This window comes from Gallinula chloropus (genome assembly GCF_964237585.1).
Source record: "Gallinula chloropus genome assembly, chromosome: 1".
Taxonomy (NCBI): Eukaryota; Metazoa; Chordata; class Aves; order Gruiformes; family Rallidae; genus Gallinula; species Gallinula chloropus.
The window spans coordinates 207,320,968-207,341,219 of NC_140085.1; the positions used below are offsets into that span (position 1 = coordinate 207,320,968).

Sequence of the window (20,252 nt, forward strand, 5' to 3'; positions counted from 1 at the left end):
ACTTGTTAGTTGAATACTACAATAAGAGGATCTAAAGCCAAGTAAGGAGAAATAGAAAAAGTAGGGCTTGTCTCCCTGAGGAAGTTATTCCAGAGGAAGATATGCTCAGATTTTTAAAAAAGTGTTAAAAAGTGTCTCTTCATGTGGGCTTTCTGACAGAGGGATTCTTCCCATGAAAGAACCACCCTGCTAGCTTACTCACTGTCACTTACCTTCAAAGGTGCACAACATTGCCAGTGGCCAGATGCCACTTTAGGGTGCTCCACATCCCTAGGTTCTCTTATTACACTTAAAGGGTTCTTTCTGTTGTCATTGATGCTAAACAGCAGCATCAATCTTAAGGTGACATTTACATTTTTGAATTAAAATCCATAATTGCATAATTCTCAGCCTTCCTTTAATCATCTTCTTTAGTACCACTTTTCATCTTCCATCCAAGCCTCCACACAGGTGACAATCTCTGTTCTACGCATAGACAGACCTTTAGCAGCACATGATATGACTGGCGCAGAAACAAAGGGAATTCAAGAGGTCTGTAGACAGAACAGTCAGGCAGGTGGTTTTAAGATAAGAAGAATCAGGTTTGCATGGCAAGGTACAAAGAAAGATTAAAAAAAAGACACCAAGCTTTATGAAATGATAAAATCTCATAATTTGATCTAGCCTGAAGCTCAGCTGACACTCAACAAGAAAAAATGGGCCTTCTTTCAGAGCAGTTTTGATCCAAAAACAGTGTTTTGCCCCATGCTATTTCTAATTTAAGCATCTATTTTGAAGTATATAGCAGGGGATCATTCTTACCATAATTGTGAATCTAAACACAGTTTAGTGGAAGGATCCTTAAACTGTGGAACATGTCAGTCATGCCGAAGTGGTATGTGGCTTGGCAGTGCTGATAGCAGTTCTGTCTATACAGGCAGCCAAAAAAACCAAGAGCTACAAAATTAGGCTGAGAGAGCTGGGCTTGTTCAGTTTGGAGAAGAGAAGGCATTGGAGGAACCTTCTAGCAGCCTTCCAGTAACTGAAAGGTGCCTATAAGAAAGCTGGGTAAGAACTGTTCACGAGAGCATGTACCAGTAGGACGAGGGGTAATGGTTTTAAACTCGAGAAGGGGAGATTTAGGTTGGATGTTAGGAAAAAGTTCTTCAGTATGAGGGTGGTAGATCACTAGAACAAGTTGTCCAGAGAGGAGGTAGAGGTTCTATTCCTGGAAATATACAAGGTCAGGCTTGATGGGGCTCCGAGTGACCTGATCTAGTGAAGATGTCCCTGCTTACTGAAGGGGGGTTGATGACCTCTAAAGTTCTCTTCCAACCTTACACATTGTGTGATTCTACGATTCTATGATAAATGCCTTCGGTTCAGCTTGTCGTGGCACTGCATGGTGTGACAATAAAAAGAACGGCGCTTGACATGCCGCTGCGCTACAGAAGATGGCACTAAAGATACTTAAATGCTGGGAAAGGGTATTGCTACCTCAGGAGACACAGCTGGAAGCAAGGATTGAAGGCTTCTTTCCTCTAGTTCTTTTCTACGTGGATAAATCGAAAGACTTTAGAATAAATTAACTAATAAATAAAATGGTTGTAAAAGACTGAAATAGTCGTTTAATGTCATATTATATAGACGGTGGTTGTTGTTATCCCAATTAATGATTAGTGTTCTGTTCAGCTAAACACTACCAACAAGGACATCAGAGAACTTAGCATATTAATAAATACGAACTGGTGACAGGAAGAATTATTATTTCTAGTTTCTAGGAAGAGTTATTGTAACCTGTAGTTTTTAGGAATGGAGGCAGCGCAGTGGATCCTGCTCTGGCAGGGGGTTGGATTAGGTGTTCTTTCGAGGTCCCTTCCAACCCCTAACGTTCTGTGATTCTGTGGAAACTTAATAACTTGTCCTAGGTTACACAGTTCTGAGAATGGCACTGACATCCTAGGCTGGTGTTTTTACCCACCAGAACAGGTTTCCTCTCAAAAGCCCTTTGGAAATTGTGCAACATCTCCTAATACAACAATAAAAACAAACCCAGACTGCTCTGGGACCTGTGGCGGTGAGGTGCTTTCAAATCATCTTCCTGGAAGAAAAAGTTCCATGCGAGGTGTAACAGAGGAAGATCTGTAACTGTATAAGCCAGGCATCTGCTAGGAGAAAGAATTGAAAAAGAGACAGAGGACATGGAGAATCCTAAGTGGAATGATGCTTTTTAGCATTCCATCATAGTGTGATGCTTCTTTTTCCACACTACTGCCAAGAATATGAAGAAATAAAAATATTGATATTTGAAATACATTCATGCCTGCAATGAGCCTGGCAGAAAGCTGAGCTGAAACCAAATCAAAATGCAAAGTTCAAATAGTTCTCCACTGAGTTAATGAGATAAATCAACTCATGCAAAGGCTCAGAGATCGTGGTGGAGTGAGGGGGAAGATGGACAGCAGGTGAGAAGCGGGGCCAGAAGAGAAGAGTAGAAAGCAGGGAAGGGTACAGCAAGAGAAGATGGAAAAGGCAGTAAGACTTTTGTCTTTCTAGTAGCAGTCACTTAAGAAAATACAGCCAGAGGCTGTGGTTTGAAATTACAGTGTGTGCAGCAGCAAATAGGACTGAACATGTTGCCATTCCCTCCGCCCCTTCCGCTCCTTCGCTGCAGCTCTTCTTGCCCAACACCATGGCCTACTGCCCCACAGTCACAACAGCATAAAAGTGGCCTCCCAGTAAGCCAGGTCAAGGAATGGATCCAGCTAAAAAACAATGGAGTAAAGCAAAACACTTGTTTCTTCATCAGCTAAAACAGTTGGCCAATCCAGTGCTGAGTGCAACTGTGCAAACAGCTCTGCTGGGAAGGTGAAGGTCCTGGAGTGGAGAGACTGGTGAATGGGGTGAGAGACACATGGGCAGGAAGGGATGATACCAGTGTTAATGCCTTAAACTGGTACTGCCAGTGAACAATTCACAGTGCCAAAACCACAGCCAAAGCTCCTAAACAAGGATGTTCTTTTTCATTGTAATCAGGATAAGAGCAAATACAGTATGTTTTACCAGGAATATACCTTGCTGACATACATGGTGAATTTGTAAAAGCCTCAAATGCTGGCTACATGCCACAGAAAGCAACAGCAATAGGTATCTAGTGTTGAAATAGAAAAAGAAGCTCATGTAGAGGAAGATTTCTCTACAAAATTCAAACTGCTGCACAAGGGGTTGGTCTGCCTTTGAAATGAAAGAAAACAGTAACACAAAATGGCATGCTATTGCTGTGAAACTTCTGGATGTAGACCAGGCTTCAGTGAACTCCACCAGTGTTTTTGTATACAGTCATATGGGCAGCAAAACTGAAAACTGACCTGGGTTTTGAACTTCCTTCTGTCAGGAGGAATGCTTATTTTCTGGGACACAATTGAGGCAGAAGGAGATTTTTATTCACTGTGCTGAGGAGGAAAAAAATGTTTCCATCACCAATTTAATTTATATTAATTACAATTTTATTTATTCACAATGCCACCTCATATGCTTTGTCAAGTGGAATTTATTATAGCACAAGAATGTATTATTGGAATTGCTGAAAGCACAGAGGAACCCTGCTGACAGGTCTCATGCTGGATAGACCCTGCACTGACAAGTAGACTTGATAAGAAAAAGATTTTGGCTCAGCAGCTGAGCTTTGGCTCAGCAAAAGGAGCCTGTACAACTGACTCAGTTGCAGTCCCCTTCCTCACAGATATTACAAGTTCCCTCTGTCCTAGAACAGAGCCCTGTACTAGGTCACCCTCAACAGATGCTGGGCTGAGTTGCCGTTGAATAATCTTCAGTAATGGAAAGTCTGTCAACCAAATTGGTGCTTCAGAGAGAGGTGTTTGCCGTGACTAGTTCACATCTCATTGCAACGTCAGCTTATTATTTCTTGTCCTGTTGCCAGTTCTTTACATATTTGAAGACTGCTGTTGATCTTTCCTCAGACTTCCAGGCCAACTCATTTCTTTTAGGCTTTCTTCACAGGTTCTCTGTTTTAAACATTTGGTCATATATTCCTGACTCCTGGGTTTCTCCAGCTGGGCTTTTAGGGCAGATGTCACCCCAAAGTAGGATAAGGTAAAGGCTTTCAGGTGCTAAGAGGGGTAGAAACATTATCTCAAACATCCTATACTTGGCAAACCTTTAATGCATACCAGTGTGATTTTTCCAAGTCATTGATGTTACTGATTCATGTTCACACATGATGTACAAACTCCAACTCTTTTCTGGTTCAGAACAGTTGTTCATCCTACAGTTCTGCAAGTGCTTCACAAGGTGTTTCACAATAGTAGCATTTAGTCCTTCCTGACTATTCAAACTGCTTTTGTTAAACCATTTCTCCTGGTGATAAAGATCTTACTGAATTCTATCATGCCCTGTACCTGCAGCTCCTCCCAGCTGCATACAGTTTATCTCATTTGGTGGATCCTTGCACTGACAATGAGTCATTAATAACTATTTTACTGCTATACACACAAGCATTTATCATGGCATAGGCAGAAATCATCCCTCACAAATCCATGTCGCAACTGTCTGTCTTCTATCAGATAACAGTGAGATAATGATTTAGTTTGTTTGCTCCTCTGTGTGCACATGTGTGGGTAACTGCACAGATTGGTTTTATTTACGATGGAGAGATTGTGGAAGTTATTTAAACTGTGCATTAAACACTCAGCCTTTGGAAAGGATGCAACACCTAGGGCAGGGACATGACTAACCATAAGCAGACATCACAGTAATGATGCAACATACAATAGGTTTGAAATCTTTACAACACAATAATTATAAAATTATTTTTTCTGGCACCTATAGTAATGATCTTAACTGTTCTGCCCCCTCTGAACATGATGTCGTTGTTACCTTTATCCTTCAGTTGGGGAAACGCAGAAACAATTAGATTTGTGGTTGACTAGGTGTACTAGGACTGCTAAGGAAGCCCCATGACAAAAGAGATGTTCATTAGCTGGGTGCCAAGCAGATAGCAAGATTTCCAGTCACTCTATCAAAAGAAGGTGCAGGATTCCTGCTAATGTGCAGAGCACTTAGAGGTGTGGGAGGAATTCTTATGTGTTGTCTTAACGACTGAACCTCAGTAGAAAATGATCTGCAAAACACTTTTAAACCAAATTTCATTATCACAACTTAAAGTTTAAAGGCTGCTATTGTCTTTGCTAGCAGACAAGCCTGTATTACCAAGACAACAGAAAAGATACATCTCCCCTAAGCAAGTAACCCTGCCCAGCACTGCTTGTCCACTGAAAAAACGTCACTTGCTTCAGTCTAGTGTGACTGCAATCACACACTTGGGCATTCATTATCCTGAGTACTCCGCCGGGCTAGCAGTGAAACACTGGTTCTTAGCAGCACACAAAGTATACCGTGCTGTTCAAAACATTCATCCACATCCTGATTCATAGCTCAACTGTAGAAGTTCCCTATCAGTTCACTCAAAACATCCTTCCACAAACTGTATGTCATATCAGTACTTTATCGCTTCTTTACCAGAAAGGCTTGTGCAAACATCTGTCTACCTGACGCTACTCTCGGAGAGGATATATTTTAGTACATGGCTTATTCAAATATGACAGATTGAGCATAGAGCAGGCAGATGTATATTAATCATTGGCAGTGATTTAATGGGCAGAAAAAGGGAGAAGGTATATGCAGTGATGTGACCAGTTCTGAAGTTGAATTCTATGGTAGTATCCAACATTGCAGGGGCACACTATGTTATCTAAGGTGCAAAGGCAGAGAAGTGACTTGTTTCCTCGCATGGGCCTGCTGATTAAAGCTTAAATACATTTCCAAACCTAGGATAGAAAGACTTTTTTTTTTGTGTGTGTGTGTCTAGGGAGGCTTAGCAAGAATACACACATGAGAGCTGGGACAACTTTACAGAAGAGAAATATGTGAAAGAAAAGGCAAGCTGGGTTGGAACCCTCTTGAAGATCATTACCATTAGTCTTAGCTCATTAAGCCTCAGATAGTTACGATTACTCTAGCCACTTCTACAAACAGGTTCAAATGACTGTATAGATGATGAGCTGGTAAAAATCTGAAGAAACCCATAATTAACACCCAGGGTAGTGGCTGTCCTAAATATCTGAACAGGTGACAACAAAATACAGTGCAATTCTTTGAGTGTGATTTTATTGCCTGGTAAAACACATTAGCCTAAGTGGCAGGGGAGAGAATTATGATCAGGAAAAAAATAATGTTCAATTTCACCAAATCAGTTTGTGGTAAAGTGCTCTTAGCTGTTGTTCATTTGCTGCAGTACACTTTTTACAAAATAAAGCAACTTTTAACAGTGTTACTATTTTGAATCGAACCTTTTCTATTATTTTTGTCTAAGGTGGCCTTTAAGAAAGGTCATAAATAGAGATTTCCAATTTCCTTTTAAAGGCTGGGTTTATGAGTTAATAGTTTAGTTTAATCCCTACCCCATCCTTTCTGATAAAAAAGTTTGTAGTCTTGGTTCCAAGGCAGTGGATTAAATTTTAGCCTTGATTAAATCATTGGTAAAGTCCTAGTAACTTCAATCACAGTATAGTTGGAAATGAGCCATCCACGTGCACTCACTGCCCAAAGGCCATTCAGCTCCTGGGCTGCATCAAAAGAAGTGTGGCCAGCAGATGGAGAGATTTCCCCCCCCTACTCAGGTGAGACAAACCCACCTGAAGTACTGCATCCAACATTTCCTCAACATAAGGGCAAGGACCTCTTGGAGCAGGTCCAGGAGAGTCATGAGGATGATCAGAGGGGCACCCCTCGTATGAAGACAGTATGAAACAGTTGGGCTTGTTCATCCTGTAGAAGAGACAGCTCTGGGGAGACCTTATAGCAGCCTTCCAGCACCTGAAGGGGCCTACAGAAAAGCTGGAGAAGGACTGTGTGTAAGGGCATGGAGTGATAGGACGAGGGGCGATGGTTTTGAACTAAAACAAGGTTACACATTAGGAAGAAGTTCTTTACTATGGAAGTGGTGAGACGCTGGCACAGGTTGCCCAAAGAGGTGGTGGAAGCCCCATGCCTGGAGACATTAAAGGTCAGGCTTGAAGAAGCTCTGAGCAATCTGGTCTAGGTAAAGATGTCCCTGCTTACTGCAGCGGGTTGGACTAGATGACGTTTAAAGACCCCTTCCAACCTAACACATTCCATGATAATTCTAGCTTGTCTCACTGTTACACTTCTCAGTTCTGACACTTTATTACTCAACACTTTATATCCTGGCTACACTGGACACTGGGCAGTAAGGAATCAGCCTCCTTTATAGTCATTACTTCAGACTTGGGACCAAGTGCCAAAAACATACACTTTTAGTGTATTTTGGGAAAGAACACACACAATTCCAGCACAGCCTTGTATTTTAATCTGTACAAAATCCACTTGTAGGTCAAGGATGCAACATAGCACCCAGAAATAGGTGCAAAGAGCTTAGTTTCTATGAAGCAGCTATTTACTGACATTTATTATACACAAACAGTAAATGCACCCTGCTAGAGCTATTATCACCTGATGTCACAGTCTGGATCTAAGCCCTCTCTTGGCCACTTCCAGACACTTTCTCTATTTCTACTTTTCCTCCCCTGTAATAATCTGCTTGCCCAACTACTAGCTGAAGGTAATCTCATAGTGATAGTGTTACCTGTTTCATTCCAAGTTCCAGCTAAAGGCAGTCTGGGAAAAGAAACTTTCTGCCTTAGAGAGCTGCTTAAATTACTTACCACCAGACTTCTCCAGCTGCAGTTCTGTTTGGTACAAAGCTGACTTTGCACGTTTGGTTTTGCACAGATGTGACATTCCACTACCAGCCCCTAAGTCTGCAGGATCGCAGGCAATGTTAACCAGTCAGTCTGTAGCAGGAGGCTAAAATCCTTACAGCAGCCCTCAGCTATTAAATGTAGTAGTAGCACATTGATTTGCCATTATGGTAAACAGAATAAGTAATAAATGGATTGTACAAGTAATACAGAAAACAGACACCTCAAGAGTGCTTTAATTATAACTTCAGACAAAAAATAAAATAAAAATTCTGCTGTTACAAAAGAAATGTAATACTAGAGCACTGGGAGTGTAGATAGTTTGTTCTTTTTGTATTTGTACACGGAACAATACAGGAACTTGACCAAGCACAAACCTGATATGTGCCAAGCTTTGTTCTTTAGAGTTGAATTAAGGATGTTTTCACAGTCCAAGTTTCCAGTTCAGCTCATTATTACTTTCCATTTTTCGTTCATGCTTCCAAGGATGGTGTTTTTCTTGCTCCCCTCTTAGATGACAATTTCCATCTGCAGTCAAGTTGTAACACTGGATGTAGCTCACAAGAAATGGGAACCTGCTTATACTCCACTTCCAGTGCACAGCAAGGGGTCATGGGTCATAATGCAGCTTTGTTTACTCCAACAGTGATAAATTTAAATGTATACTGAGATGCAAATAGAGAAGCTGAGATAGCACTCATTCATTTTGGGGAAAAGCCAAATATTAAAGCCAATTAAAGCTAAGGAGGAGAAACGGCCAGCTTTCTAGATGCGGGTTCAGTGGGCAGGCACTTGGGAGATAAACCGTGTTGCTGTTTGTGCTGGTGTATTTGCCTATGACAGGCATAAAATGCATGTTGAGACTCTTTTGAGCCTAGTTTGGAGAGACTGACACACTTAATTCTGCATTAGTAATACACAATTCACAGCTCAGCAATTTGAGCTTTAAGAAAAATATCAAGTTCCTCCTCATTTCTGATTGGGTCCCTTTGCTATTTTAGCTCTGCCAGCTGTCTGTAATTCCTGCTAGACCTACTGTAAGAAGAGGAAGGGTGATTCAGTCTCACAGTGCGGAATGTCAAGAGAGATTGGGAGTGGTTTGATGGGCTCACTTGAAAGCTACCTCAGATAGGGAGAAGTTTTTGAGAAAAACTTTGCAGGTTGGAGTTGTTTTTTCTTGAGTGAAAATGGGGAATTATTTTAAAACTGTTGTTTTCCTGGATCCTTTCATGCAAGCTTTTATCACTAGGTAACACAACTCAGCCAGATTCAACATCATGCAGATCCCAGACACAGCAAGCATGAAAATAGTAAATGTGGTTTTCTCAGTGGGCCGAGACACAAAACAATCCACTAGGTTTGGGCACGGCCACACATCGCACTTCACCAGGCGAGGCATCTGGTACCCATCGTACATGTAATAGAATATATACATGAAGACTGCTTCAAAGATGATCCTGAAGAAGATGCTGCTGGTGTACGTCCACCACAGGGGGCCCTGAATGTGAATTTTTTCATTTTTCAGCTCTTCAATATCAATTTTCTCACCATTTCTGAAACGTCTTTTCTTTTCATGCCTGGTGTAAGCTACGTGCATGGCCACCAGCAGCGCCGGCGTGGAAACAAAGATCAGCTGCAGGGCCCAGAGTCTGATGTGAGAGATGGGGAAAAAGTGATCATAGCAAACATTTCTGCACCCAGGCTGGAGTGTGTTGCAGACAAAATCTTGTTGTTCATCTCCCCAGACTCTCTCTGCAGCCACAACCAGGATCATGATGCGGAAGATGAACAGGACTGTGAGCCATACCTTCCCGATGCTGGTGGAGTGCTTATTTACCCCTCCTAAAACGGCCTGCAGACTTCCCCAGTCCATCTTCTTTTCTGTGTCCTTTTACCTGCAGGACAAAATAATCACCAAACGGTCAGTTTTCAAATGGTGAAGAATCAGCTACAGACCTTCTGTGAATAAGAGGCCTTCCTAGCACTCACTCACGAGTCATAGGCAAAAGCAAGTCCTCTTCATTAATGTTACCTATAGGTTTATGGATTCAATTAGCTTCTTAAACTCTCCCTGTTTTATCACATATGTCCCAACAAGGGTTTGGGTAAGAAATACATTACATCTTCAAATATATTTCCTCTATGCCCCCCTTCCCTCTCTTGAGATACTTTCTTTTCTGTGTTTGACTCTCGGCAGTGTTTTTCCTCTCAGTGTGTTTCCCAAAGCAATAGAAATTACCATCACTGCAAGAGTTAAGGTCACATCTAGACAAAGTAGAGTTTTCTCCAGTAGTTTTCATAGCATTTCTTCACCATGCCACAGCCCCAGAAGGTTGAGCTAGTGCTTTCTTTGCCTGAAAGGCAAGAACTGCTTGGCCTTCTTCAGCAGAAGACCTCCCTTCTCCAAGACATCTCCAGCAAGCCTCCCAGCCTTTCTGCTGTAGCTCAGACAAGTCTCTTTCTTGGCAGACCCTCAGAAGTACAGCATTTAATTTTGCCAACACTGCTGAGAAGCCTCAAGTCAGTTCTGTCAAGACTGCATGTATACATATAGCACAAAGCAACAGGCAGATACAGCAGAGCCTGCCCTTCCACATTCATTGCTATCTCATCCAAAAAGGAGACAAGCAGAGCCATAGACTTAAGAAGAAAAAGCCCTCAGCTAAAGGGATTTTGTTGATGCTATCGCACCCCAGCAGAATAAACAGGTAAAACTTAGGGAAGGTCCATTTCAGCTCTCCTCCTGCTCTTGAAAACTAAAATCTTTGCCCCTTTGAAAGTTAAATGTAAGTTTTGCTGTAGTGAAAGTTAAATGTAAGTTTTGCTGTAGTGAAAGTTAAATGTAAGTTTTGCTGTAGTCAGAATTCCATCTCAGGGCTCAGCTTTCACCAGTCACAGCCATTTGGAAACTACCACTGAATCGGACAAAACACTTTGAAACCAGAGCTTGGAATTTGCATAGCTGGGCCATCATCTCTCAGGGCTAGGGCTCAACTTTGCTGTGTGGGAGAGCCATACTGGCCGTAGACAAGAACTCTGAATCCTCTTGGCACAGGCTGTGTGCAGAGCATGGTATCTTTCAACACCACACTGGTCAAAGCTTTCCAATTCTCTTATTCTCACGTAACAACAACAACAAAAAAAAAACCCTCAAAAAAAAAAAACCAAAAAAAAAGGAAAAAAAGAAACCCTCAAAAAGCTTTCTTTACCCCAGTGTAGATACAACACAACCGAAGGACTAACGTGCCTCAGCACATCCCCTTGGTGGCCTAGCTCCTACAGGCAAGCCTTGAGGCAAGAGGGAGAGGTCAGATTTACTGTCATGAGGAAAGGTGAAATTGGGTAAGACAAAAAAAAAACCCACCACGATATCCCCCCCCCCCCCCCCCGAAAAAAAACCCAGCTTTGAGAAGGTGATTGGAATTCTTGTGACTTCTCATGTTTTGTCTCAGCTGAAACCAGCAGCATTTTTCTGCAACTTTTTCCATTGACCTGAACTCTAGACTGTGGTCAGATACCTGCCTCTCTCTGTTAAGAGTTTCCTCGTGTCTGTTGCATAGCCATTGAAACAAAGTCAATTAAACCTTCACGAGGGGCTCATGACGACTGACTGAGCGAATCGGAAGGGTATCTCCCCGTGGGATGAACAGCCTGGCCTCCAAGCGCGGTCTCACACTGCCGTCCTGAGGCAGCGCTGCAAGATTTTTGGGGGAAAAAAAACCCCAAACCCTTGTGTTTCCCCAAAGGGGAAATGCCCTGCTCACCTGTTAGTACAGAGCGCCCGAAACAAGACACCATTTACTGGGCACCACTCGAAATCCCGCTCTGTGGTTACACGCTGGACGCCGCGAGGCAGCTCCCAGCCCATCGCCCCTACGCGCCCGGCTTTGGTCCCCGCCGAATCCGGCGCGGCAGCAGCGCCGGGGCCGTCGCGGAGCCCGCAGCCAGCCTTTTGCGGCGGGACACGCCGCGGCCGATCGCGGCCGCCTCCTGCCAGCGAGACCCGTTTGCAAACGCCAGCTTTGGCTCCGAAAGCCGGCGGCCCCTCCCGGAACCGGCCGCGCCGCGGGAATGCCCGGCAGCCAGCCCCAACCTACGCCCGGCTGCCTCGCCGACAGGTCCCTGCTGGCAGCCGGGGTCGGGGGTCGCGGCGTGACTGCCCCGGCCTCGCAGCGCCACTCTCCGCTGCCCACGGCCGCCCCGGCACCAGCCATGCCGGGGATGCTCCCGGCCGGCCCTCCCCTCCGGCACACTACGGGGACCCCGACCCGCTCGGGGACGCGCACAGCTTAATCCCCATCCCACCGCCCCAGCAGACGGGAGCCACTCCGGACCCTCACCTGACACAGCTCTGCAGGGCACCCGGGACGCGACCGGCGCGCCGCCCTGTCTGTGCTGCTTCGCTCCCGAGTCCGGCGGTGCCTGAAAGAGCGGCTGGTCCCAGGTTCACCAACCCGGAGCTTTAAGGTCCCTCCCCGTTCACCTGTTGCCGGTTTCAGCCCGCCCCCCGCCCGCCTTCTCCCGCCCCGGGTTCCTCAGGCCGCCCGCGGAGGTGGCGGGGCGCCCGGGGCGGGGCCGGGCCGGGCCGGGCCGGGCCGGGTGTGGGGCGCCCATCCCCGCCGCAGGGCAGGACCCAGGAGCTGAGCCGGAGCCGCCGGCACCGGGCTCTGCCGCGCCAACGGGAGCTGCTGGGAACAGAGCGCGGCTGCCGCGGTCCGACAGCCCCCGGTAACCCCGGGGGAGCGCCCTCGGGCTCCTCCGGGACGGCTGTGGCCAGAGCCCTGCCAAGGGAGGAGCATCAGTTAGACTGGTCTCGGTACCCTGCAAATGCGGCCCTGCGCCGGGTTTGATACCCAGGCTTTCGCAAAAAAAACGTGTCCCGGAGGGAAATCCGGTCCTGTGGGTCCCCAGTGCCATGGCAACCCGAGGAAATGGTCACCGGGGACCAATTCTGCCAGATTAACTGCAGCTACCAGAGGCTTTCTGTAGGGTGAGGCAGGGCTGCAGGAAGAAACCTCAGGGACTTTCCTAGATGGCTTGAGTTTGGAAGACAAGGAACACAACTGCTAATTTCATACAAATTGAATTATCTTGGTAGTCAGATGCAGGGATAACATGGGCAGTAGGCAGCTAACAGAAGTAAAACTTAGGGTTGTTTTTCCTTTGAAATCTTCTGGGCTTTCTTAGAACTGTAAGAAACCTTTCCAGTATCCTCACTAGTGGGCACACCCTTGGTCTCACTTCAACTGCGCAAAGGGTGGGCTAAAGTATTTTAGCAGAAAGCATGAAGAGTAAAATTACTTACCGTGTGAAAAGTCAGTAAGTGTTATTTTTCCAGAGCTTGAGCTCTGTTACTGAAAATAAAAATATTTTTAAATGTGTCTTCTAGTTACAATGTCCTTTAAACCCCATCTTTAAGGATAGCTTCTGAGGATGGAGGCTGGGGACAGCCAGGCATGAGTTAGTTGGATCAGCCCTGCAGCCCATACTTTGGGCTTGGATTGTAAAGTATTTCCAGTTCTGCTGTCAGGTTCAGGTCTGCCTCACACAACCTGCACCTCACCCAGATCATCCAACCAAGAATGACTTCACAGAATCGTAGAATATCCTGAGTTCGAAGGGACATGTAAGGATCGTTGAGTCCAACTCCTGGCTCCACACAGGCCCAGCCAAGTCAGAGCATGGGGCTGAGGACATCATCCAGATGCTTCTTGAACTCAGTCAAGCTTGGTGCTGTGACCACTGCCCTGGGGAGCCTGTTCCAGTGCTCAACCACCCTCTCAGTAAAGAACCTCTTCCTAATATCCAGCCTAAACCTCCCCTCTCGCAGCTTCATGCTGTTCTCTTGGGTTCTATCACTGGTCACCAAAGAAAGGAGATCGGTCAGGAAGTCACAGACCATGATGAGGTTTCCCCTCAGTCTTCTTTTCTCCAGGCTGAACAAACCAAGGGACTTCAGCCTCTCCTCATAAAACTTCCCCTCCAGACCTTTCCCCATCCTTGTTGCCCTCCTCTGGACACTCTACAATAGTTTTAATATTTTTGACTAAATGATGCTTGATTACGACTGTGACCAAAAGCCCTACCAGAAAAGGATGCTCTGTCAAAGAGTCTGTGCAGGAAAGCTAGAAGGTGGTGAAATGCTGTGTATATGACTTGTGAGACAAAAGCTTATCTAAGTATATAAAGTACTGCTGAAAATGGTGTTTGTATCTGTCTACTGAAGTAAAGATCTGTGTGTTGCACTTAGTACTGAGCATGGTTCTATGAGGCATGTCTGGAAGCAGAAATGCTTTCATCAGTAGGGATTTAAATAGAATTTAAGCTTGATCTGGTAACTAGATCTCATATGTCTCGGATAGGAATGGCAAAGTGAATTTGGTTTTGCTCTCAGAGGTTTAGCCAATGAACTCAGATATGTAAGGTCTTTAAATGATCTAAGAAGAAATGTCTGGAAGAATCAAGTATGATTTATGAAATAATACCCAAGTTTAACAGTGGTAAATCTAAATCCTTGGAAGAAATCCACAGCTCATGTTGCTCAGCACTGCCACAGCAGTGTTCATTTACAACCAAAGAAAATCTATGGTGAAGCTGAGTGCTACCTTTGCTTTCCTTCATTTTTGTTCACTTGCTTGTATGTGTTAGGAAGCACATAATGCTTTATTTGGGAAGGAGAGGGGAACCCTGTCAAGGAATCCTGACAGAGCACAAATCCAGGGGTGCAGACTTATTGCCTACACTTTGCTTAACAGCTGGCAGGAGGTGTGAGAGCCAAGTACTAACAACTCTGGCATCTGTAAAGGTTCTGCTGTAAGGAGGGGTTACTCTGGTAGCACTGAAGGTGATGAAGGTTACAAAGTGTGTGTGTATGTACAAAACATTGATTCGAGGGGGTTGTAAAAATGCAAAACTAAAAGCATAATAAAGATAGGAAAATAAATACCACTGTAACTTTCTCAAGACAGAAACATGTTTTATCTTCGAGATACATGTTCGAAGATACATATTTATTTATCTTTGAGATTACATGTTTCGAGATAACAGAAATCTTGGCATCATCTTCAGAAATGTCCTAGGGCTTTCCAAAGATTGTGTCTGCACCTCTTCGTTCAACAGTCCCCAGGCACCTCCTGGGGCTCTGTCTGGATGTACACGTTTCATAGCCCATGCTTCATTCCTCTTTGTCTAAGCATGTTTTGATCTATCTGAATTATATAAATACTTAATATTTATCCCATATATATCTCAAAATCTACAAGATCCTGGAGTAATTAAGTCAATTGTTTAATTGTACGGGGTTAAAAACCCCATTGTTTCATTTACTGAAAACATGCTCGTAATTTCCCAGGACACCGCTGAGCCCTCACCACTGGGAGTAATAGCTAATTGTCTTTCCCTGTTCATCCCCTCCATGAATGCATAAACATCTCTCATATCCCCCCTCCATCCTTTTTATTCTGTCCTGAAAGACAAGATTTGTTGAAGTTGTGCCAACCAGGAGCTGTTACATGTCTTTATTCTCCTTGACACAACTTTTTGTGCCTTTTTCACAGGAGCAGCCCAAGTAGCCACACAGTTTATGCATGCACAGAGCAGTGCTTTCTGTTGCGTTCTCCACCATTTTCTAGTAATTTCTATTCATTTTTTTCATTTTTCAGACACCTCAAATCAATGAGTTGACTTTTTCATAGTCAAGATCCTCTCCTAAGTGTTTCTGAAAACTGGAATGGTACCTCCTGGGGTACACATATGCCCATATACTTCCCATGCACTTGAATAGATGTACTCCGGATTAAATTTCTCACTGTGTATTAGTTTGCACCAACAGACACTGAGGTTCATTTGCTATTTTATCATCCAGTTACACTGGATAAGATCTTCTGCTATTCCTCATGATCAGAGTTTGACTACCATGAAGTATCACTTTTATGATGTGCTAGTCACAAGCACTTTGGTTCTTGCCAATTCGTACATGCACCAAACTCCTTATTCATCATTTTTGTTTGAGACTCTTTCAACACCTAGCAGCTTACTGGATACTTGTCATGCACAATTGTTGTCAATCAACTGGAAATGCAGCCATAGACTCAGATCATACTTTGGAAATAGCTTTCATTTCTTTGAGGCTGAGCTAAACATGCGTTACACCTGACATTTTTGCAATAACATCAGCAATAAAAACACCTTCCCAGTTCAACCCAACATGTGTAACAAGTTTGTATCTGCATTTACTTTTCAAACACTCGTTTTAATCATGCTAAGACTAAAATTACCATACTTGCTTATTCTTTGAGCAATCCATTTTGTCTCCTTCGGTATCTTTACATATGTATTAGTGTCTGAAATAGCTACACAGCCATGATTTTCATGTTCACTTCCACTGCCCTCACAGCTTTTAAAGAACAAACCTTGTCTTCTGTAGAAGTGTTGCCTGAAGTGTTGTTGGCAAGGTCTGTCTCATGTAAATACAGGGTTGTAAGAGCTCAGAACCATAAAACCGTAGCTCCCATGTCTCCTGTCCAACACTGATTTCTTAAAGCTTACACAGCCATAATGTTCAGCACTCTCTGCCTCCTCCTTCCCCACACAGAAGAAATGGGCCTGCGTGTCATTTTCAAGGTACATTTTATTTACAAAGAACAAACCTACACTGTTTGACAGAAACACTTTGCTTGCTACTTGGTCAACTTTCAGCTTTTTTCTGATAGAGATGACACTGTGGTTAAGGGCTGTAGGAGGAAGATCAGAGAATGTGAGGCTGGTCTGACTGTGAAAACAGCACTCGATGTTTTTTTTTAGACCCAACTTAATATAAGTGCTGAAAAGATCCTGGCTTATAGCAATGCCCTGGCCAGTCTTCCAGCACATGGCGTCTCCACTGCCCCAAGCTCTGCTGCCCCTGGACATGCTTGTGCAAAAGGCTCAAACCCCTTTATGGGCAAAAGTGGGCAGGACCCATATTTTCTATCTGTTGCTCAAAAATGTTTTGGAAGAGGGTGACTGAGTCTTGTGTGAGAAAGGCAGTATGAGATTTTCACAGTGAGGGTCCTATTTCACCAACAGCTGTGTCATCAAGATGGACCATAGGGCCAGGCACAGACAGACAGAGAAGGGAATGTAAAGGAGGGTCATAATTTTCTCTGCTTCTGGGAAGGTGCTTTCCTCTGTCCCTCAGAAAGTGTCTCTCCCCAATGCAGAGGGGTGTAGGGGACAGGCCAGAGCTAGGGGCAGACTTGACTTTTGACTAGTTTCCACCCTCTGTCATGTATCTTGCAGGTATGTAAACCCACTACTAAAGTTCAGGCAAAGTTTTCTCATGTTTGCAAAGAATAGTTTCATCTTTGATGCTTATCTGAGGAGGTTTTATTCTTCTGTATCTCACACATAGAAGAAAGCTGCACTAGTTTATTTACTCACTGATAAGAATGGGAAGAAGCCAATGAGAGAAATTGTTTTCAACTATGGAAGCTTGTAAATTGCTAAAGGCATTGATGGAACAGGCTGTAAAGTACAAAGGGTAGTGAAGCCTGCAAAGAGGCTGGATGCCAACAGTGGGAGAAGGACTGATCCTTTACACCCTATAGAGGGAAGAGAAGATGTGGGAGGGGAGCGTTGGAATTAAACTTTCTGCTGTCACTCACTAGACTCGGTGACAAGAGCTCAAGGGGAATGGAGGGGAGAGCAGGCAGCGTCCAAAAGTGTTGCATGATTCCTCCATGGAAAGTGGGCTGTATTCACATGTTTTGCATTGTTTTAATTAAATCCCAACAAAGTACCTTCTCTTGTTCCTTTTGTCAGTATTCAAATCATTGACTAGGTGACTAACGCCACAGATTGCTGAGATCTCAAGTGCAAGTCCTGATTCAGATTAAAAACAAGAATAGGCTGATTCAGTAATGACCTGGTTGCACCTATGTATGTATCATATTAACCAAGTCCTTTCTTGAATGCAAATATATAATGGGAAACATTTCCTCTTGCTAAGCTAATCAGAGATGAGGGAGTTGACCTGGGTTTGGGAAGGAAGAGTCATGAAGAACTAAGGGGAAAAGATAAAATCTCATGGTGTCAAAAGGAAAAAAAAAAGAAAGAAAGAAAGAAAAAAAGAATAAACCAAAAAAATAAAAGAAAGCACTGTCTATTATAAAGAGTTTTCCAGACAGAAGCTACAGTCAAGCCCACACCAAGATGTTCAACCAACAGCCATGACCTGGAGATCGTGTGTCTGTGTGGTGCTCAGGTCAGCTGCAACCCCAGAGCCCTTTTGATGGCACCCCCATGTCCTGTGCTACTCACTGGAGCTGGGAACATGCTTGTGAAGCCGTAAGGAATGAATCTGGGCAGTGTCCCAGCAAATAAGGACAAATCAAATTCTCAGATTCCCAGTGTTTGTTTTTTCACTCCCTAGCTTTTCTGCATTCCCCATTTTTAGATTTTTTTTTCTCTGGCAATTCAGCTACTAGTCAATCAGCACCTGTCACTGAACCCATCAGATGTCTCCTTCACACATTGAAGCTAAGCAGTTCTTTCTTTATTCGTGGGTATTCAGTAAGGGGTCCATTACCACTGATGGGTGAAGATAACACAGCACTCTGCAGGGGAGTTATGCAGGTAGTTTGGAGAATTCCCAGAGTCTGTTGACTTTTGGCAGCCATCTATAGTCAGGGGAGCAGATGAAAAAAGAGCACAGCATGACAGAGTGAGATAATGATGCTGTTGGGGAAAAATCTACAGTGTCTGCAGAGCTGTTGAGAGCTGAAGCACAGAGCTACGTGCAAAGCTGGCCCTAGTGCCCCTGTGCAGAGACAACACCAGGGGAGTTGACAGAAAACCAAGCAGGCAGCTGCATGATTGAGCTTGGCTGTTGTTAGTCAGTGGGCAACAATTTGGGCCTGGAAAGTCAACAGAAATTGTGCAAGACTGTGAGGCTCTGCATGGTACAGGAAATACTAAAGAAAACTTAAGTAGGCTTTCAGGAAGAGCTGTTTGGCTATGGTCCACCAAAAAGGGTATATATTCCCAGATTATACGTGCACTGGGAAGGTCAACAGAAGCCTGCCACACAAAGCAACAGCTTGCATTGGGAAACTCCAAGCCACGCACACTTCAAAGGATGCAAAATAGGTGAGGTAGTAGTATCTGCCCAGATCTGCTCCTCCTCTTTGGGAGCAGTGCTTTTTGAGTGACAGCTATGGTTCATCAATGTCTATGCCTGACAGCAAACTGCATTGAGGAAGGGTTCAGATACCGTCTGCTCATTGGTGCTCCACAAACTTGAAAAGATACCAGTAGTGTAGCTACTTTGTACCTACAAGGGAAATGTTGCCAGCAGAGTGGGGAGTGAAGTCAGCTTGCTGGAATGATTCTGCTGACCTGAAACAACCAGGCACAAAACCAAATAGCAAAGTACAAAACGCTGCTGAGGTGAGGGCAGCTTCCTTTGCCAGAAGAAGGCACATCCTGCTCCGCTGGGATTTGAGGGAGGTGAGGCTGGACTATGGCACAGTATTGCTGTTTGGAAGGACTCTTCCCAGTTCTGTGGCATATACAACTGCCAGGCTAGTAGTACAAGTCTCATATTTGACATGTAAAACCTGGAAAATAAACACATGAGTAAAATCAGGGGAAATGTGTCTTGCTAATTTATAGGGGTTTTTTTAAAAAAAACAAAACCTTTTTACTAAAATAATTCTCCTGGAGTTAACTAAAACGTTCATGGGCCTGTAAGCGTGCTTTTCATGCCGAAATTTGTATGGCCTTGCTGTGTTCCTTTGTTGCATTTCTACAGGTGATGAACAAATGTTCAGTAGGAATAGTTATCTCAGGGTCTTTAGATGGACCTTACAGCAGCCTTCCAGAACCTGAAGGGGCTTACAGGAAAGCTGGAGAGGGACTGTTTGTAAGGTCATAGGGTGATATTAGACATTATGAATTTTTTCACCATGAGGGTGATGAGACACTGGTACAGGTTGCCCAGAGAAGTGGTGGAGGCCTCATCCCTGGAGTCATTCAAGGTCAGGCTTGAGGAAGCTCTGAGCAATCTGGTCTAGGCAAAGGTGTTCCTGCTTATTTCAGGACTAGATGACCTTTAAAGGTCCCTTCCACCCTAACACTTCCGATGATTTTACTTAGCATTTAAGGGCTACATAATGATCAATGTTTATGATTTATGACCTTCACTGATAAATATGGTCTACATATGGAGATAACAGCTAGGGGTTGATCAGCAGTTTATGAAAAATGTCGTTAATTTATGACAGTATAAAACATTGTGAACAGCCACAGGAAGTGTGAAGTGATGGTTGTTTTGCATTCATTGTAGTTCCATAGCCCTTATCTGTAATACATTACTGACATTACTGACTTTGTGCAGTAAGAAGCAGAGAACACTTCGAACGCAGCAATATCCTTGGGATACAATGGCTGCCAGTGAAGAAATCCCTGGAACTCTTCCCCTGGTACTACAAATTG

The 20,252-nt window shown here is 44.1% G+C and overlaps 1 protein-coding gene across 1 annotated transcript; it reads right to left on the reverse strand.

The window, feature by feature from the left end:
* Nucleotides 1-8,973: 8,973 nt before the first annotated feature.
* GJB2 (gap junction protein beta 2) lies at nucleotides 8,974-9,651 on the reverse strand (the record flags this gene model as incomplete). Its single annotated transcript, XM_084272954.1, has 1 exon — nucleotides 8,974-9,651. The coding sequence occupies one exon, from the start codon at nucleotides 9,649-9,651 to the stop codon at nucleotides 8,974-8,976; it is 678 nt and encodes a 225-aa protein (XP_084129080.1).
* Nucleotides 9,652-20,252: the final 10,601 nt, after the last annotated feature.